The sequence below is a fragment of the Mixophyes fleayi genome, chromosome 6 (assembly GCF_038048845.1).
Source record: "Mixophyes fleayi isolate aMixFle1 chromosome 6, aMixFle1.hap1, whole genome shotgun sequence".
In the NCBI taxonomy this organism is placed as follows: domain Eukaryota; kingdom Metazoa; phylum Chordata; class Amphibia; order Anura; family Limnodynastidae; genus Mixophyes; species Mixophyes fleayi.
The window spans coordinates 188468385-188484775 of NC_134407.1; the positions used below are offsets into that span (position 1 = coordinate 188468385).

The 16391-nt window shown below is 40.5% G+C and overlaps 1 protein-coding gene across 2 annotated transcripts in view; it reads left to right on the top strand.

Moving 5' to 3' along the window:
- DLGAP4 (DLG associated protein 4) overlaps positions 1-16171 on the top strand; it is a 127849-nt gene extending 111678 nt beyond the window's left edge. For both annotated transcript variants that reach the window (XM_075177623.1, XM_075177624.1), the window contains exons 7-12: positions 600-949; positions 2198-2286; positions 3559-3932; positions 5204-5295; positions 13341-13493; positions 14523-16171. In XM_075177623.1, the coding sequence (XP_075033724.1) occupies positions 600-949; positions 2198-2286; positions 3559-3932; positions 5204-5295; positions 13341-13493; positions 14523-14747 (1283 nt within the window). In that variant the 3' untranslated portion in view covers positions 14748-16171. The remainder of the gene's footprint in view (positions 1-599; positions 950-2197; positions 2287-3558; positions 3933-5203; positions 5296-13340; positions 13494-14522) is intronic.
- Positions 16172-16391: the final 220 nt, after the last annotated feature.

The window sequence follows — 16391 nt, forward strand, 5'->3', positions numbered from 1 at the left end:
TTCCTATATCACCAGGTCCAAGATATATAAATAGGGCTGGTATTAAGGGCACAACTACAATGGGCCTTTCTTTGAGATCTTTGGAAAATATAAATATATTTAATCTCATATCCTCTAATTCCTCTGCTACAAGTGAGGAGCACAGGCAACGTGTGACTAATACAGGAGGTCTAAGCTTGTGAGTCACAGTAGAGTAGGCCGTAGCTTGAAGGTGCTTTTGGAAGAGGGTTGACGTGACCGTAACTAAAACAATATGGTCTCGGCCCTCAAACTATAAACCGTGCTAGCGCTTGCATTTGTTCTCTTGGTACAGTGTGATTATGCAGGTGGATTGAATAATAATCCCTATGTGATCACGTGGAAGAAATCTGATTTAAACAGTTATCAGAAAGGTCCTGCTCTAATTCGAGATTTCTGTTGTTCAAAACGGGCACAGCTAAGTGCCGACCTGGATGTACAGATGTGCAATGGTTTAATAGGTCAGTTATCTTTACACTGCAGTTACATGTCAGTCAGGATGCTTGGAACTATGCTGCTACATAAGTTTACACTTTGATTCTCTTTGTACATATTAACTTGCATTCCTCTATCTCCAATAGGCTCCTCTTGTCTGGTGGGTTACAAGAAGATCCCCCCACCGGTGCCCCCTCGCACCACCTCCAAACCCTTTATATCTGTGACTGTACAAAGTAGTACTGAATCTGCCCAGGACTCTTATCTGGATGCACAGGAGGGGCAGAGTGAAGGGAACAGCCAATCCGGGCTCAGCACCTCCACTGAGAGCCTCGAGAGTACCCGGGCTCCCAGTGTAACCCGTATTTGCCCCCCAACTCCCATCAGGCAAGTCCCTCCTGAGGTGCCCCCCAAAAATGCAGCCGTAAAAATCAAAGAAGAGCCGCGTGCCCCAGAACCCCTCCCAAAACGCAAACTATCCTCCATTGGAATTCAGGTGAGACTGCAACACACAACTTTGTTGTCACCCCCAGATGCCTCTTGTGAATTTGTGCTTTTATACAACTATAATTGACCCAACTGTTGTACATATGATCATAATATGCAATTCATTGGATCTCTAATAATTATGCAGAAATTATAATTGTTCCATTTTTTTTAATATAAGGTTTCCATGTCATTTTCATTGTCTGTGTATATCTCATCATTATCATCATTGAATATTTAAATACAATAGACTAACTAAAGTCATCCATTGTACTTATGCGGAAATACCATTTGAAAGGCAAAGTTAGTTTTAAGAGGACATAGGAACTTGCATGTTTCCTACTGGTAAGTAACTGAGACATTTGTTTTACAGTCACACACATCTTTAAGAGTAAGCACCAGCTATGCTGAGCACCCCACAATGATTGCCTTAAGCTGTGTTATGTCCACAGTACTCTGGCTGGGTTAATGTTGTTTATTACTGGGGGGAACTGAAGGAGATTGTAATCACAATGCATATAGCTGCTAAGTTTGAGGCCGCTTTCAGGGATGCGTTTAAATTCCGGTTCACCCCTCTTTGCAATGTGAACTGTAAAATGACTTTGAATAAAAAATAAATGAATTAGTCAGGATTATCCTATTTCTAAGAGATTATTTGTTCAAAAGTTATATTTTTTGGTTTTTTTTTTTAATAGGATGTGAAATTTTTGCAACTTTCTTTGATTCTGGATGTCGATAGTCCATATATCTGCAGTTATGCATATAATTTCGTTTTGTTTTGCTGAATTGCTTCAATCGCTATTTTAATACACGTTTGGTGCCAGGGAAACCACACTAAATAGATAGAAAATTCTCAGTATTACTTAACACCCATAAATGGGTGTGACATTATGATATAATGTGTTTCAAAATTCTCTCCACACCCCTCCATAAATTGCTAGCAGAGCGGATTACACCCCTTTTTTTTTTTTTTTTTTTTTTTTTTTTCTTGTTTTCTTAAACCTCATATGCACTGAAAGGAGCAAATTTGTACTGGTCTTATTTTCTGGTGCATTAAATATAAACTATGTTCTACCTGGAAATATGCACCAGGTTTAAGATTATACACCTAACAATAGGACCCACAGTTAAATACTCTATTGAAATAACTGATTTGTAACACCTTTTATCAAAATATTATTCAATATAATTAACTAATATACATTATTAAATATACAGTGTGTTTTTTTTTTTGTTTGTTTGTTTTTTTGTTATTCAGGTGGATAGTATACAACCAGTGCCTATCCCCGAGCCACCCCCTCCTGCCAAATTCCAGTCTGTTGGGGTCCAGGTAGAAGAAGAGTGGAGGTAAGTGTGAATCCCACTTTACAGAAAATGGATGAGTCCATGGGATGGTTTTATCATGCTTATGAGCTACAAGTCATGTTGTATCGCAAAAATAACATTTAGTCATCGTCCTGGCCTCCCGTCTGTCCTCCCCTCCATCCTGCCTATCTGTCTGGCTCACACGGTCACATTGACGTGCTGGATGGACAGAAAACTGTCGGATGCTACCACCTAATAGTCTCATTCATTGTCTCTCAAGCCCGCCAAAAAGCTCTGGGCCACTAAAATCTTTATTCCACCTCTTATCATTAATGTTTCTCTACATATTTTGGAAACTTTCAAGATACGAAGGATACAGGTCCCAGTAGTCCCAGTAGTGCATAGCACTTGTCTTTGATGAAGTCATAAAACACTGTGTACTCGACATGTTAGTATTGTGGTGCGGTACAGCAATTGTTTTATTTCCTAATTAAAGATTTGACATTCAATGATAAAGATCGCTTGATTCATGGAAAATAATTGGTGAAAATGAACTGGTGTTCTAGAATGGCGATTCCCGAACTCATTTGAGTGGAACTCGCCCACTTACATAAAAAGTCACTGCTTGCAGGAGGTTGTGCAAATACCATTGTTTTTGTTTTTCCACATTTAGAATTTTAAGTCTCTTGCAATTGCAGCCCTTTACACTGCAAGAGTATCTAATGTCCCAAAGGCCTGTTTTAAACATAGGTGCCGATGATAACGGCATTCTTCTCATCAGCTTGGGACAGCCAACCTTTACCGATTAGTACTGGGGCTGATGGTTCCAGGATAATCGTGCAAAGTGAAGATGAAATGATGTGCTGACAGTCATTGACTGCTCGTGGAGCTACAAGAGTTGGATCCACAACCACACAAACTGCATTAAAAAGCATTTTAATAAAAACAAAAACTCCCCCAAACCTCTTGTATACCTTGGTACTATACTCCAAAATACCTAGAGAACCTTCTTTCCTGAAGTCCTCGTACCCATGTTAGAGCAATGCAGTTTGCTCCTAAATCGGGCCCATACTAGATAACAAGATCTGTAGGACATATCTTGTTAATATATTGTTACTGTTTATTGGTTGGTCTCTATTTACCTTTTAGTCTGTGCATTTATAGATCTCATTGAGGCAAATGGGCCTCGTGTAAGTTAAAGTTGAGCTTCATCAGGGACCTGCTTCACTGTTCTAGAATGATGAGCTCTACACGGATTTGTCTCTCCCATCAGAAGCGCCATAACTTATCATTTGTGTTTCTCTATTGTTCCAGGAATAGCCGCTCCAGCAGCATGACATCTAAGCAAGAAACAGACTCTGATACACAGGAGCCTAGCAATTCATCTGACAAAAGTGTACCCGACTGCCCACCACCTCGCCAACCCACCCCGGGTCCTCCGGTACCCCTCCCCAAAAAGCACCTCTCCTATGGAGACGGTGGGGAAACTGAGGCCTCTGCCCTTCCTCCTCCCGACCCCTGGCTGGACTCTGCAACCTCTCCCCCTACTTCAGAGCCAGCACAGACAGGGGCCTGCCGCAGGGACGGACACTGGTTCCTGAAGTTGTTACAAGCAGAGACAGAAAGACTAGAGGGCTGGTGCAAGCAGATGCAGCGAGAGACGGGCGATAACAACCTGTGTGAAGAAGGTATCTAATGCTCCGTCTATCCACCTCTGGGCCAGTGCATCCAGTACAGTCTCCGCTTTTATATGTTGTATCCAGAGCCACAGACACTGAGCGGTGGGATTTTTAGCCTATAAATAGGAAGAAATGACATTCCTATTCAATACAACTGACATCTAATCCATTTCCATTTCTCGCTGATTTAAATAGTATAAAATGGTCCTGCCACCTCTACAGTGAACAGATAGCTGAATAGACATCATTTAAATAAACCAGGGATGCCCTGAATTCTGCAGAATGCAAAACGGAAGCTGTGCCCTACTTTACATATTAATATTAAGCAGGAACGGCCTACATATAAATTATTAAGCATCCGAATCTTAGCTCCTGGAACTAATAACTCCATCTTGCTCTGTAAATATCAGGATTTAGATTTGGCTCATTGAAGCATTTTCTATTTGTTAGTAGCAATGTGTATTTTGTTATAATCTCCCTTTTCATATCCTCCCCTCCCATGTAGACCTGCTCTGTGTGCTCCTAAAATTTCATCACATCATCAAGAGAATTAGAACGTAAAGTGACAATTTACAGCGCAGGTTCCTGCTTGTCGCTGGGTAACACTCAGATCATTGTCTTATTTTCATGCCTTCTAGGTCTGTGCTTAGTGACCTATATGGCCATGAAGGCCATATATTGTCATTAAAAGATTTGAAAAACAAGAATCCGTGCAGCAGTCCTGTTTTTGAATACATATACAGTAAATTATGTTTGAACTCTAGTGTTGTATATAAAGCACATACATAGCCATTAGTGTTTTAATAGTATTCCAGGCTCCATTTCTTTTTATAAAGTATAATACATTTAATATTCAGTTAGACAGTGCAGCATATTTAAGATTTTGACACTTCCTTATTTTTATATTACAGTGTATTTGAATGGGTGTCAGTGTGTTTTATTATATATAATAATATATTAGCAGCAATTGTAAAGATTTGTGTTCCTAGTGTAGGGCATTATGCCCAGCCTCTGTGAGGTTGTTGATAAATCAGCATTTCCCATGCCTCTTGTAGAAATTCCATATTGTTATGTCAGTATGTGATCGCCTGAGATTTTGCCTTTATACACATTGATCTGTACCAATCAATCACGGACGTTATTCTCATTAGCCATCTTTTTGCAAGGCACATTATGCCAATAGCCCATCTGGCAAAAGGGAAGCTAAATTATGTCCCAAATAAGCATTTATTTTTTTTGCTTTGAATTTGCTCATTCTGACTCCTGCCTTCTGCTCACAGTGATTGGGAAGGTTCTCAGTGCGGTTGGCAGTGCTCAGCTTCTGATGTCACAGAAATTCCAGCAGTTCCGTGGCTTGTGTGAGCAAAACCTGGTAAGAGATCCATGGAATGGAATGGGTTGTTTTTTTTTTTTTTCGTGCGTCTCTTTTGTGTTTCCTGAACACATTCACCATGCTTGTAATTGTCTCTTACATTGAATTTAATATGAAACCTTTGTCGTCTTGTGCTAACCCTCCGTACCAGAATCCCTTTTGTCTAATAAGGGGAAAGGCACTGTGTCTTTCACTCATGTGTATGCTTAAATGGTAACTGGTAATGTCCCTGCTTAGAACTAAGGCAGGTAGAAGGGGAAAAGAATTGTATATCTGTCTTCACAATTCCACTTGTGTGGGTTTATAATTCTGTGTGAATGCTTTCTGGAATTTATACAGGCTTTTCTGCCTTCATAACTTACTAACTCTTAGGGGTATATTTACTAAACTGGGTTTGAAAAAGTGGAGATGTTGCCTATAGCAACCAATCAGATTCTAGCTGTCATTGATTTAGTACATTCTACAGAATGGAAGCTAGAATCTGATTGGTTGCTATAGGCAACATCTCCACTTTTTTCAAATCCGCAATTTAATAAATATACCTGTTACTCTCTCAACTCATACAAAATATATTGCTTTATCTTTCTGAGCTTTACAGTTATGTATTCCTCATTTTTTTTATTTTAGATTTTTATTGTCATTATGTCTGTAGTGCAGGACAATGGGAAAAAAAACAGGTACATACATAAAACGGGAACATACAAGGTAGACCTAATAAATGCAGACATTGAAACAAAGGGTAGGGAGGGCCCAGCTCATGAGTGTGTAATGTCATACACTTAGTGGCGTGTGTTAGTCTGTGTGTGTGTGTGTGGGGGAAAAATAAAGCCAAGCTGCAGCGCCACTTGCTGGGCGGAGTTATACACTGACCTACTAAATTCTTAGTGTGTGTGGGAAAAAAAATTCAGAAAGGGCTTGAAATTTGGTATACTAAGATGTTTTTAATTTGTTAATTGTTAAAAGTGTTTATAAAGATTTAAAAAAAACATATATATATATATATTTCTTGAAGGAGAAGTGACAGTTGGGAGTGGTTGGTGGTTGCCGGGGGTGACAGTGGGGAGTGGTTGATGGTTGCCGGGGGTGACAGTTGGGAGTGGTTGGTGGTTGCCGGGGGTGACAGAGTAAGAGGAGTGTGATACTCAGGACCACTGAGAGAGATCCCGGTGTCTGGATAGACATCTGGATAGATGTGGCGATAAAGATGAAGGATGAGGTGATGGAGAAGAATGATGAGGTGGTGACATGTGGACAAAACCACGTTAAAAAAGGGCGCTTACGTTGGGAAGTAACGCTCTTCCCCCTGAGGAGGCCTGGCCTAGCCCCAAATGCATGACAAGAACCTTTTTAACACCTTAAGTAGCTTGATTTGACTAGAATGCATGAGTATCATGCACGGGTTACCTTGTGTGTGTATGTATGTGTGTATATATATATATATATATATATATATATACACACACACACACAAACACACACACGTTAACCCGTGCATGATACTCATGCATTCTAGTCAAATCAAGCTACTTAAGGTGTTAAAAAGGTTCTTGTCATGCATTTGGGCATAGCCCAGGCCTCCTCAGGGGAAGAGCGTTACTTCCCAACGCAAGCGCCCTTTTTAATTTGTGTTCATGAGGTAAAATGACCTCACGAAAATGAGTTTGAGCCCTACCAAATTTCACCCCTTTTTGAATTTTTTTTCCCACACACACTAAGAATTTAGTAGGTCAGTGTATAACTCCGCCCAGCAGGTGGCGCTGCAACTTGTTTTTTTTTTTGGTTTTTTTTTCAGACAGACGCCACTAAGCATTTATATATTAGAGAGAGATATATATATATATATATAATTTTATTATTACAGTGTTATTCACAATTCAGTTCATTATTAACATTACTGGGACCCTGCCAAGAAGTATAGTGTCCGCTGGTATGTTTTCAATCTGAAGATGCTGAGAGAATGGAATCCTGCAGGTCAATATTCCAGATCAATAACATTTTGTTACTCCATTGCTTTTATTTGATATGCCTTTGTAGGATGATAAATGTATATCCTGGCATGTATGGACATATATCTGCTGTTCTTCCCTAATGGATATGCAGATAATATATGTGCCAATCCACAGTGATGGTTGTGGTACCATGTAAGTAGATACTGACCACCAGGGAGTATTCTCTCATACAGACTTATTTACTAACACTGAATTTGCACTAATCCACAATAATATTTCTGACACTTGAACTAGACAGATAAAAGCTAATTGCTGATTGGTTGCTGTGGTGGAGTATTTTGAACCTATATACAGTGTCCACGAATGACCCCTACAGACAGACAGCCTAATAAATGCACATTACCTCACGGGCTGGACGTTGTATGTACAGCAAGCAGCACCCTGCTGAACAATACTACCGGTGCGGGAAGAGTGTAACAGGATATTACCCAAACTGACAAGTGTTTGACACCATTATACTGTGCTTCATTAGGTAGAAATTAGGAATTGCCTGTATTTCTATTTAATGTTCTATGTCCTCCCCGAGATTCACCTTCGGAATCTCAGCGATGTTAATAGCTTCAAATAAATTGATAGGTTGTGCCCTTTAGATTATGGGTTTACCCCACAAAATGGCTGCCTCCACTGTATGTAGGTGACCAGTGCACTTTAAGTTCCCCTGTAATAGAATAATCCCCATGGAAATGTGTTGTGTGTAATGTGGATGTAAGTAATACATTATGAGGGCAGTGTGGTTATAACTAAAAATCTCCTGGCTAGTAATAGTGATTGGTTCTGTGGAATAAGTAATTTTTGTGCTTTTTCAAGGCTGTTCCTACTCTCGCACTGGAATTATATCTGATCTGACCAGCAAGTGGTTACAGTGCCATCCATTGTCCTCAGTCACGTGTCCCTGGAAGCAGCCTTTCTGCATTTGTGAACCACCGTTAATTTATTGCAAACCTTCCTTTCACTCGTCAGGTGATGTAGAGAGGGGGGGAGGGGTTTATCTGGGTAATAGTGGGAGGATGGTCATATTCTAGCACGTTCAGGGTACAGTAATGCATAAGTCATCTGTTCTGCACAAACAGAGATTTAAAGACACTAAAGGCTCGTACACAGAGATGCTGAAAACCACCACTAGTTAAATATAGACAAAATTCCATTCTCTTTCTTAATAGAGAGTTAGAATTAGGTTTAAGAAAGCTTCCCTGCAGCATAGTGTATCATGTATGTTAGTGTTCCTATAGTACTGCTCCAGGGGCAGCACAGTAGCTTAGTGGTTAGCACTTCGGCCTCACAGCATTGGGGTCATGAGTTCAATTCCCAACCATGGCCTTATCTGTGAGCAGTTTGTATGTTCTCCCCGTGTTTGCGTGGGTTTCCTCCGGGTGCTCCGGTTTCCTCCCACACTACAAAAAAAACATACTGGTAGGTTAATTGACTGCTAACAAATTGACCCTAGTCTTGGTCTGTGTGTATGTTAGGGAATTTAGACTGTAAGCCCCGATGGGAGTTCTCTGTACAGCGCTGCGGAATTAGTGGCGCTATATAAATAAAATGGTGATGATGATTTTACCAAATGTTAACGCCTTTGATCGCTGGTTGAGAATGACAAAGGGAAACAGACGTTTGTCAGAAAGTGTATGTACAGGTCCGTTCCCTTACATTGTTTTTCAGATTATCAGCATGAAAACACCTTTAAGATAACGCCGTAATTGCGTAAAATGTGAACAAGGCCTAACGAAAAGCTTCTAGTTTTGTAAACATACATTTTGTTATTGCATTTTGTGAATTGCGTTGGCACAGAGCCCTGCATATCAACACTTTATTTTTAGGTATTTGTGTTACTTTTATAATTTTAAATTATGCTATGAGAGGTCAGGTGATGTCACACCTCTCCTCTTCTTATCCTCTTGCTGTATTAATTGTTGCTTTTACACCACCTTGGTAGCATTTTCCATTCATACAATGTGTCCTCTTTCCATTGTTGCTTTTGCATCCCAAAACGTAATTTTACTTTTTTTCAGTATATAACATGCATCAGGCGTATAAGGCCTGTATAAAATGCTATCGCTGCTGTCTAAAAGTATTTTTTTTTTTTATTAAACCTTAGGTGTGTAAGAGCACTGAATGATGTTTTAATACATTTTTCATTACATCTATAGTTTCCTGGTTTTAGATCACTTTCTAGGCAAATAGTTATATGTACTAAAAATAGTGGGGCACGTAAGTAGTGTGCAGCAGATATGTACTAATCTTATAATATACTTTTCCCAGCAATCACACATTGTTAAGCTGGGTGCTCACTATTGCATTTTACTTCAGATGCGGTTTCTGTAATGATTTTTACCAATGACTGAAATACCCCATGACCATGTAAATCCATGTGTACACACCTACACAATATACCTTCATATCTGTGATCTTTATCTCTCATAACCATCTGCTGAAAAGATCGTGACTGTGCACACTCTACTGATATCTGTCTCACGCTGCTGGCCGTAAGTGCGTACACACTTCCACATTTGCCCAACATCATTCCATCATGGATCTTGATTTTTAGAAAACCAAAACAGATGCAGTGTGTTTTGGTATGATAAACCGTGATCTGCACGATAATTGCATCCGTGTGTACCCAGCTTTAGAATAATGTTGACCTGGCCCCACAGTAGATGCCCCCCAGTTCAGAATTGTGGTACAGCAGAATGAAAAACATTTTACTATGTTAATACATTACACCCTGCCGTATAAAGACAGAATCGGGCACACACAAAAGATATCCAATCTGCTGTTAAGGGGTGACCATATATTTTTTTGTGATTTCACTGTCATTTATTACATTACATTGTACCATGAAACCCCTCCAAAATTTGTGAAATGTCGCAATAAGTGAATTCAGCGTACTTGACTATATTAGATATCTCATACATGCGTCCTAATAATTGTCATATCCATGCCGACATCCAACATCCAACTCTACAACAATAATTATAGGAGACTAGTAAATGTAAATCGTGGATTTCACAAGTTTTAAAGGTGGCTGTATATGAGCACACAGACTGTTAATTGCATTGACCTTGTAGGTCACATGTGTGGTGCACAGAGTCGTATGAGCTTTTCTAGTCCTTCTTAATAGCCTGTCATTATGAATGCTGCAATTCCTCAGAATGGCACTTGCTTGAATGCTTTTCTATGTATGTCAAGAATTCATATACCCTGGGAGGAACGTCTCGCATTCTAGATCTAAATTAAAGAGCATCAGAACTCTTAGGAAGCAGATTTCCAATCTTTTTAGTTTTTTTTTAATGCACGGTTATTGTTACAGTGTAATGAGGTATAACAAGCATGCGGGACAGAGGGCCATCTATCACAGACCTCTCACACAGCAGGATTTCCTGCATGAGTCCGAGGAAAGGAATAGGATTCTTTTTACATAACATTATATTGAGAATCACTAGTTTTTCATTTATATGTTTTTGTATTCTAGGACAAACATAACAATTGTACTCCTAGTTCTGGGAGAATTTATATGAAGATGACTGCTTACTAAAGCTAAGCAAGGGTCTACTATTTATTTCCAGGGCAACTGGCCAGAGCGGGCACTATTTCAGAGAAATTGATGGGTTACATTTTAACGTGCTCATAGAGGAATGCCTTCCAATATGAGTAGCCAGATAAATGGTATTCCTTAATCAGAATATATGTCCATGTATATCTCTTCAAAAATAATGTACAAATATGTTTGCAATTCTAAAAGTAGAGAATAACCATTTAAATCTGAAATTAAGTCGGCACATAATTGTCAGTACTGCACTGTCGTTTGCAAGATAATTGTGATGTCCTAAATGTAAACTTACCTGGGTCTCTGAGTGAGCGAACATAATCAGACAATCCGATACCAGGATGTACTTACCAGTTTTACCAGATTTGTAACAGTTTATCAGGTTGTAAAAGACACCGTTCCATCAAGTTCAACCTATTTTGAATCTCCTGCGATACCTCTCGTATATTGGTAATTGAAACAGATTGGCAGTTGCTTCATCTGGATCAATCGGGGGGGGGGGGAAGGAAATCCCTCCTAACCCAATATTTCAGTCCTCTCTCTCTGGATCCGCTACTACCCTTCATTGTAATTAGCGGTCTTCAACCTGGATACGCTTTTCCGCTAAAAAGTTGGCAAATTTAATCGTTATTTTTAAGTAAAGGTTAGACATCACAACCTTCCCTAGCAGTGAATTCCATATCTTCACTGCCCTTACTGTAAAGAACCCCTTCCTTTGTTTGGTTGTGAAAATTCCTCTCCACTAACCTTAGGCTGTGTACAATCTATGAGGTAAAAAGTTCCCATGATGGTTCTCTGTATTGACCCTTAATGTATTTGTACATAGTAATCCTATCCCCTCTTAGATGCCTCTTTTCTAAAGTAAACATGCCTGACCTGGCTAACCATTTGTATTTGCGTGTCACAACCTCTAGTTTTCACCTGCTTTACACAGTTAGGAATATTTCTACAGTTTTATGAATACACTTTTTAGTAAAAATAACGCTCCTAATGATTGTGATTGCCAGCACCAATGTCCTCACAGTGCTGTACAGCAAAACTGTAAAACGCATCGTTATGCATCAAGCCAATTTACATTTCCCAATGCTGCACATATCCTTAATTGGATAATGTATTAATGTGCGTCTTTTTTCCGGCGATTTGCAAACAGCCACATGTTGCCAGTAATTTGCACCTCCAGAGCGCAGGCTGTATTATCCTGCGGTTTGGAGGGTACAAATACCAATCACTTACAATTTTTACACCCCTAAATCGCATGCTGTTTAGGCAAAGCTTCCATGAAAAAAAAAATGTTACAAAAATCCTTCCACTTGGCATCAGTCCCGAACATTAGAGGGTGCTCCCATGATTATGAAAATATATTTATAATGTCTGCTATATAAATAATGAATAAAATGGTGCCGTCTGTAAATGAAAATATTTTTTCCCACCTTGATAATAGGAAAAAAAAATATTGCCCAATATTTTTCTGCAGTTGAAGGGGATATAATACTTACCTCCCATCTTTGCTTGATCCACTGTAATACATTGGATTAAACAAAAAACAACATACAAATGTATGAGTATTCACTAGGTGCTCCTGGCCCAAATGAGTGGTCAGTAAGCCTGCCAATTAAATAAACAGACAGCCAATGAGGGAAGAAAAGCACTTTTTATTTTTATTTCACGTGCTGTTAGGAAATACAGCTTAGACAAGTGGCGGTATGAGACTTCTTGCCTGTCCGAACCACTTCTATTTTCTTCCGGTAGCTTTGCAGCGGGTTGAAAAACTGCCGGGGAATTCATCTTGCTGTTTGCATTGTCTTCACGTGTAAAAGCTGGTACGTCGATTTTTAAAATCGGCACTTATAAAAGTGGTGGGTTTTCAGTGGTTTGCTATCGGTGTGCCCTTGCACACGTCTGAGATTTTCAAATGGCCATCAGAAAAACTCAGAAAACCCACGATTTTCAAAAAACAACTTGATACATTTCCCCCTCAGTGTACAATTAGCTGACCCAGTAGACTAGCGCTGCAGAATATTCTTTCAGAGAACAAGCGATTGTATCATTGACCGGGTGACTCATGTTCTGCGTAGCCCACATATGCTTCTTGGGGGAGATTATAGAAACCAGTATTGTTGAAAGCTATGGAAGAGGATCAGGGTTGGGAATGGCTGTAGTAACTGTTTAATAACGCCTTAATGTAATCACAGCAGGCCATCTTGCACAGAGGAGTTATGTGGATAGGGCAGGAGGTTTTAAGGACATTTTAAACCTCTGGCATTTTCCTGCACAAGACACTTGCCAAATGCGGGCATTTAGATGAGCTGCACAGCTGATCTCCAGTGGCTGTAGGGGATTTATGTCTGAGCAAGTTTGTTGATGTTTTCTGGTTTGTTTTTATAGCCATGAATGTTTTCCTATTTGTGTCTTGATGCGACAGAAGAAAAGTACAAAGTAAAAAAAAAAGGTTTTTGATTTCCACCATCTATTCTTTTTCTCTTCATACCTAGAATCCTAACTCGAACCCACGCCCCTCCGCACAGGACCTCGCTGGATTCTGGGATCTCTTACAGCTTTCCATAGAAGATATTAGCATGAAATTCGATGAACTCTTCCAGCTCAAGGCCAATGGCTGGGTGTTGAGCGACACCCCTGATAGAAACGTGAGTCATTTTCTTAATCATTTCATGGGTCATACTCACCTGATCCTGGTTTCTAGTGTTTTAATGGAGTATTGATATAGTGATGCTGGTACAGTTCTACAAGGTGTGGACAGGTTTACAAGAAGTATGGATGACCAGGTTACCTGTTCAGAGCACCGTATTTTCCCACTGGCTCCTATTGGTTATGGAATAACTGTAATGTGTATTGCCAGCTACCACCATAGCCCCTTTGCTGTTTCATCAGAACCAAATTGTGTCCACCATCTAAATTAGCACCTGTCTAATGCACTTTGTGCTTCATTTCCAAAACCCAATGCTGCTCTCCGTACTTCTTTCTACTTGCCCAAGACCATCACCCATCACTGTCCCAACATCTTTCCACAGTTGAAGGACTCGCCTTTTATATTACGTTCACCAGAATTACTGCCTATGCCACTCTTTTCTATTTCCCTCTGCTTTCGTTGCCTATTATAAGTAATACATGATATGTGGGAAAGAAATTGCCGTAAGAGGAGATATAACCAATCATTTCTCAGCACAGTGACCTGGTGGTTAGCACTTCTGCCTCACAGCACTGGGGTCATGAGTTCAAATCCCGACCATGGCCTTATCTGTGTGGAGTTTGTTTGTTCTGTTCGTGTGGGTTTCCTCCGGGTGCTCCCACACTCCAAAAACATACTGGTAGTTTAATTGGCTGCTATCAAAATTGACCCTAGTCTGTGTGGGTGTATGTTAGTGAATTTAGGCTGTAAGCTCCAATGGGGCAGGGACTGCAGTGAATGAGTTCTCTGTACGGAGTGGCAGAATCAGTGGCGCTATCATCATCACCATTTATTTATATAGCACCACTAATTCCGCAGCGCTGTACAGAGAATTCACTCTCATCAGTCCCTGCCCCATTGGATCTTATAGTCTAAATACGCACGCACACGTTAGCAGCCAATTAACCTACCAGTATGTTTTTTGGAGTGTGTATATAAATAACTGCTAATGATGATTACTCATTTATGTTATCTATCCATTTCACAGGAGATAAAGAGGCCCCCTCCCCCTGTGCCAAAGAAGCCAGCCCGGCCCAAGCCTCCCTTGAGTCGTGATAAGGCCCCAGGCTCCTCTAACAGTGACAAGCAGCGACAAGAAGCCCGCAAAAGGCTCATGGCAGCCAAGCGCGCAGCCTCGGTGCGCCAGAATTCTGCTACAGAAAGTGCGGACAGCATCGAGATCTATGTGCCAGAGGCACAGACGCGACTCTGAGTGTTTGGAGCCTCTGGTGTGCAGATGACGGGGGAGGCGGGGTTTGGCCAATATAGACTTACTGACAGACTCACGTGGGAGACACAGGGAGAAGGCACAAGAGCACGCTCACTCTAGGCTGCTAATCCTGGTAATCACTTGGTGCTGCCAGGAGGGCTCCACAGATGGTGTGACGGGACTTTTCAATTAATTATTCTTAAAATTAAGGGGCTTTTCATGTCTGTGTGGGGAAGAGACCCAAAATGGAAGGTTTTATGGAAGGGGTTTTCCTTTTTTTGCAAACCCTCTCCTTATCTGGGCCGAGGCAATAAGGCAACTCAAAATCTCACAATTGCACAAAGACTTGTACCATGATTTTGGATGGTATGCCATCTTTGTATCACCCCCTTGTCTGTATAAGTAGCACCTATCGCAATAAGGAACAAACTCGACCCCTAGCATCCCTCTTCCTCCTTAGCAGGAGCATGCAGATTTGTACGGTGCCGATAAACACTCAGCAACCCAAATTTCATGTGTTGGAGCAGAACAGCGGCTTGAGATGCCTTGTTCTACGCGGTAGACACAATGCTCTGCAACATAATGTAAATTCAGTGCTCTGCTCCTAACAAAGGGCACTCATGACCAGCTCTGCACAATCAATGTCGGGCTCTGCACTGCAATGTATTGCTGACCTCACTAGCAGCTAATTTTGAATTTAATCTCCTCGTACCAGTTTTGGAATGGAGGCGAGACATGTCCTGTCTGCCAGTCTGGCCAGCAACTTAATGATAAACAAAGCACACTGTACTATATAATGATCACTAAGTCCATACACTACTAGTCAACCCATTGAGCTGCATAATGATGCATAGGATCTCCATACATTGGTAATTTGGCACTGTTATCACGATGCTGAGTATCTCTATAAATTAACATTGAACATGCTGCGCTGTATAACGATGATTTGTTTCTGTTCACCAATAATATGCAACCTCGTATGATCATGTGGATTTTCTATACACTAATGAACACTCCTGTGTGTAAACCTACTGAGTGTCCCTCTAGTCTGATCATGCACACATGTATAGTGGTGCCGAGTATCTGACTACCAATGACACTTCTGTATGGTGATGCTGCGTGTCCATATAACGTTAGCCAGCGGTTACAATGTATAATGACTAATACCCATACACCTTTGACATTAGGAGCTCCCTCCCTACGCCCCCCTTCTCTGATTGAGGACATCACCAATGATTGTAGGTTTCTTCCCCCACGTGACACGGACAGAACGAACGTCACGTTTGCAGACGTGGAAGCAGGATTTATAGGACAAAAATACATTTAAATAAAAAAAACAAACAAAAAAAAACATGTTTTGAAATTTTGGAGAAAAAAAAATATCTATTCCTAGGGATGCACCCAATAAAAAGCAATAGAGCCTGAGACACGGAATGGACTATTCATACTCTGTCTGGGATAAGCCAGTTAGTAGCAAAACATTTGTTGCGAGAATCTGCTCTTTTCTAAATGTGTTTTATCCTCACTGAATATATTCTGTATCCTGTCAGGGAGCACCTTTTCAAACTGAATAATGCGTGGGTACAGCTGGTTTATTGCCTATATAAGTGACAAAATACATAGAAAATATAGGCTGCTTATAACGGT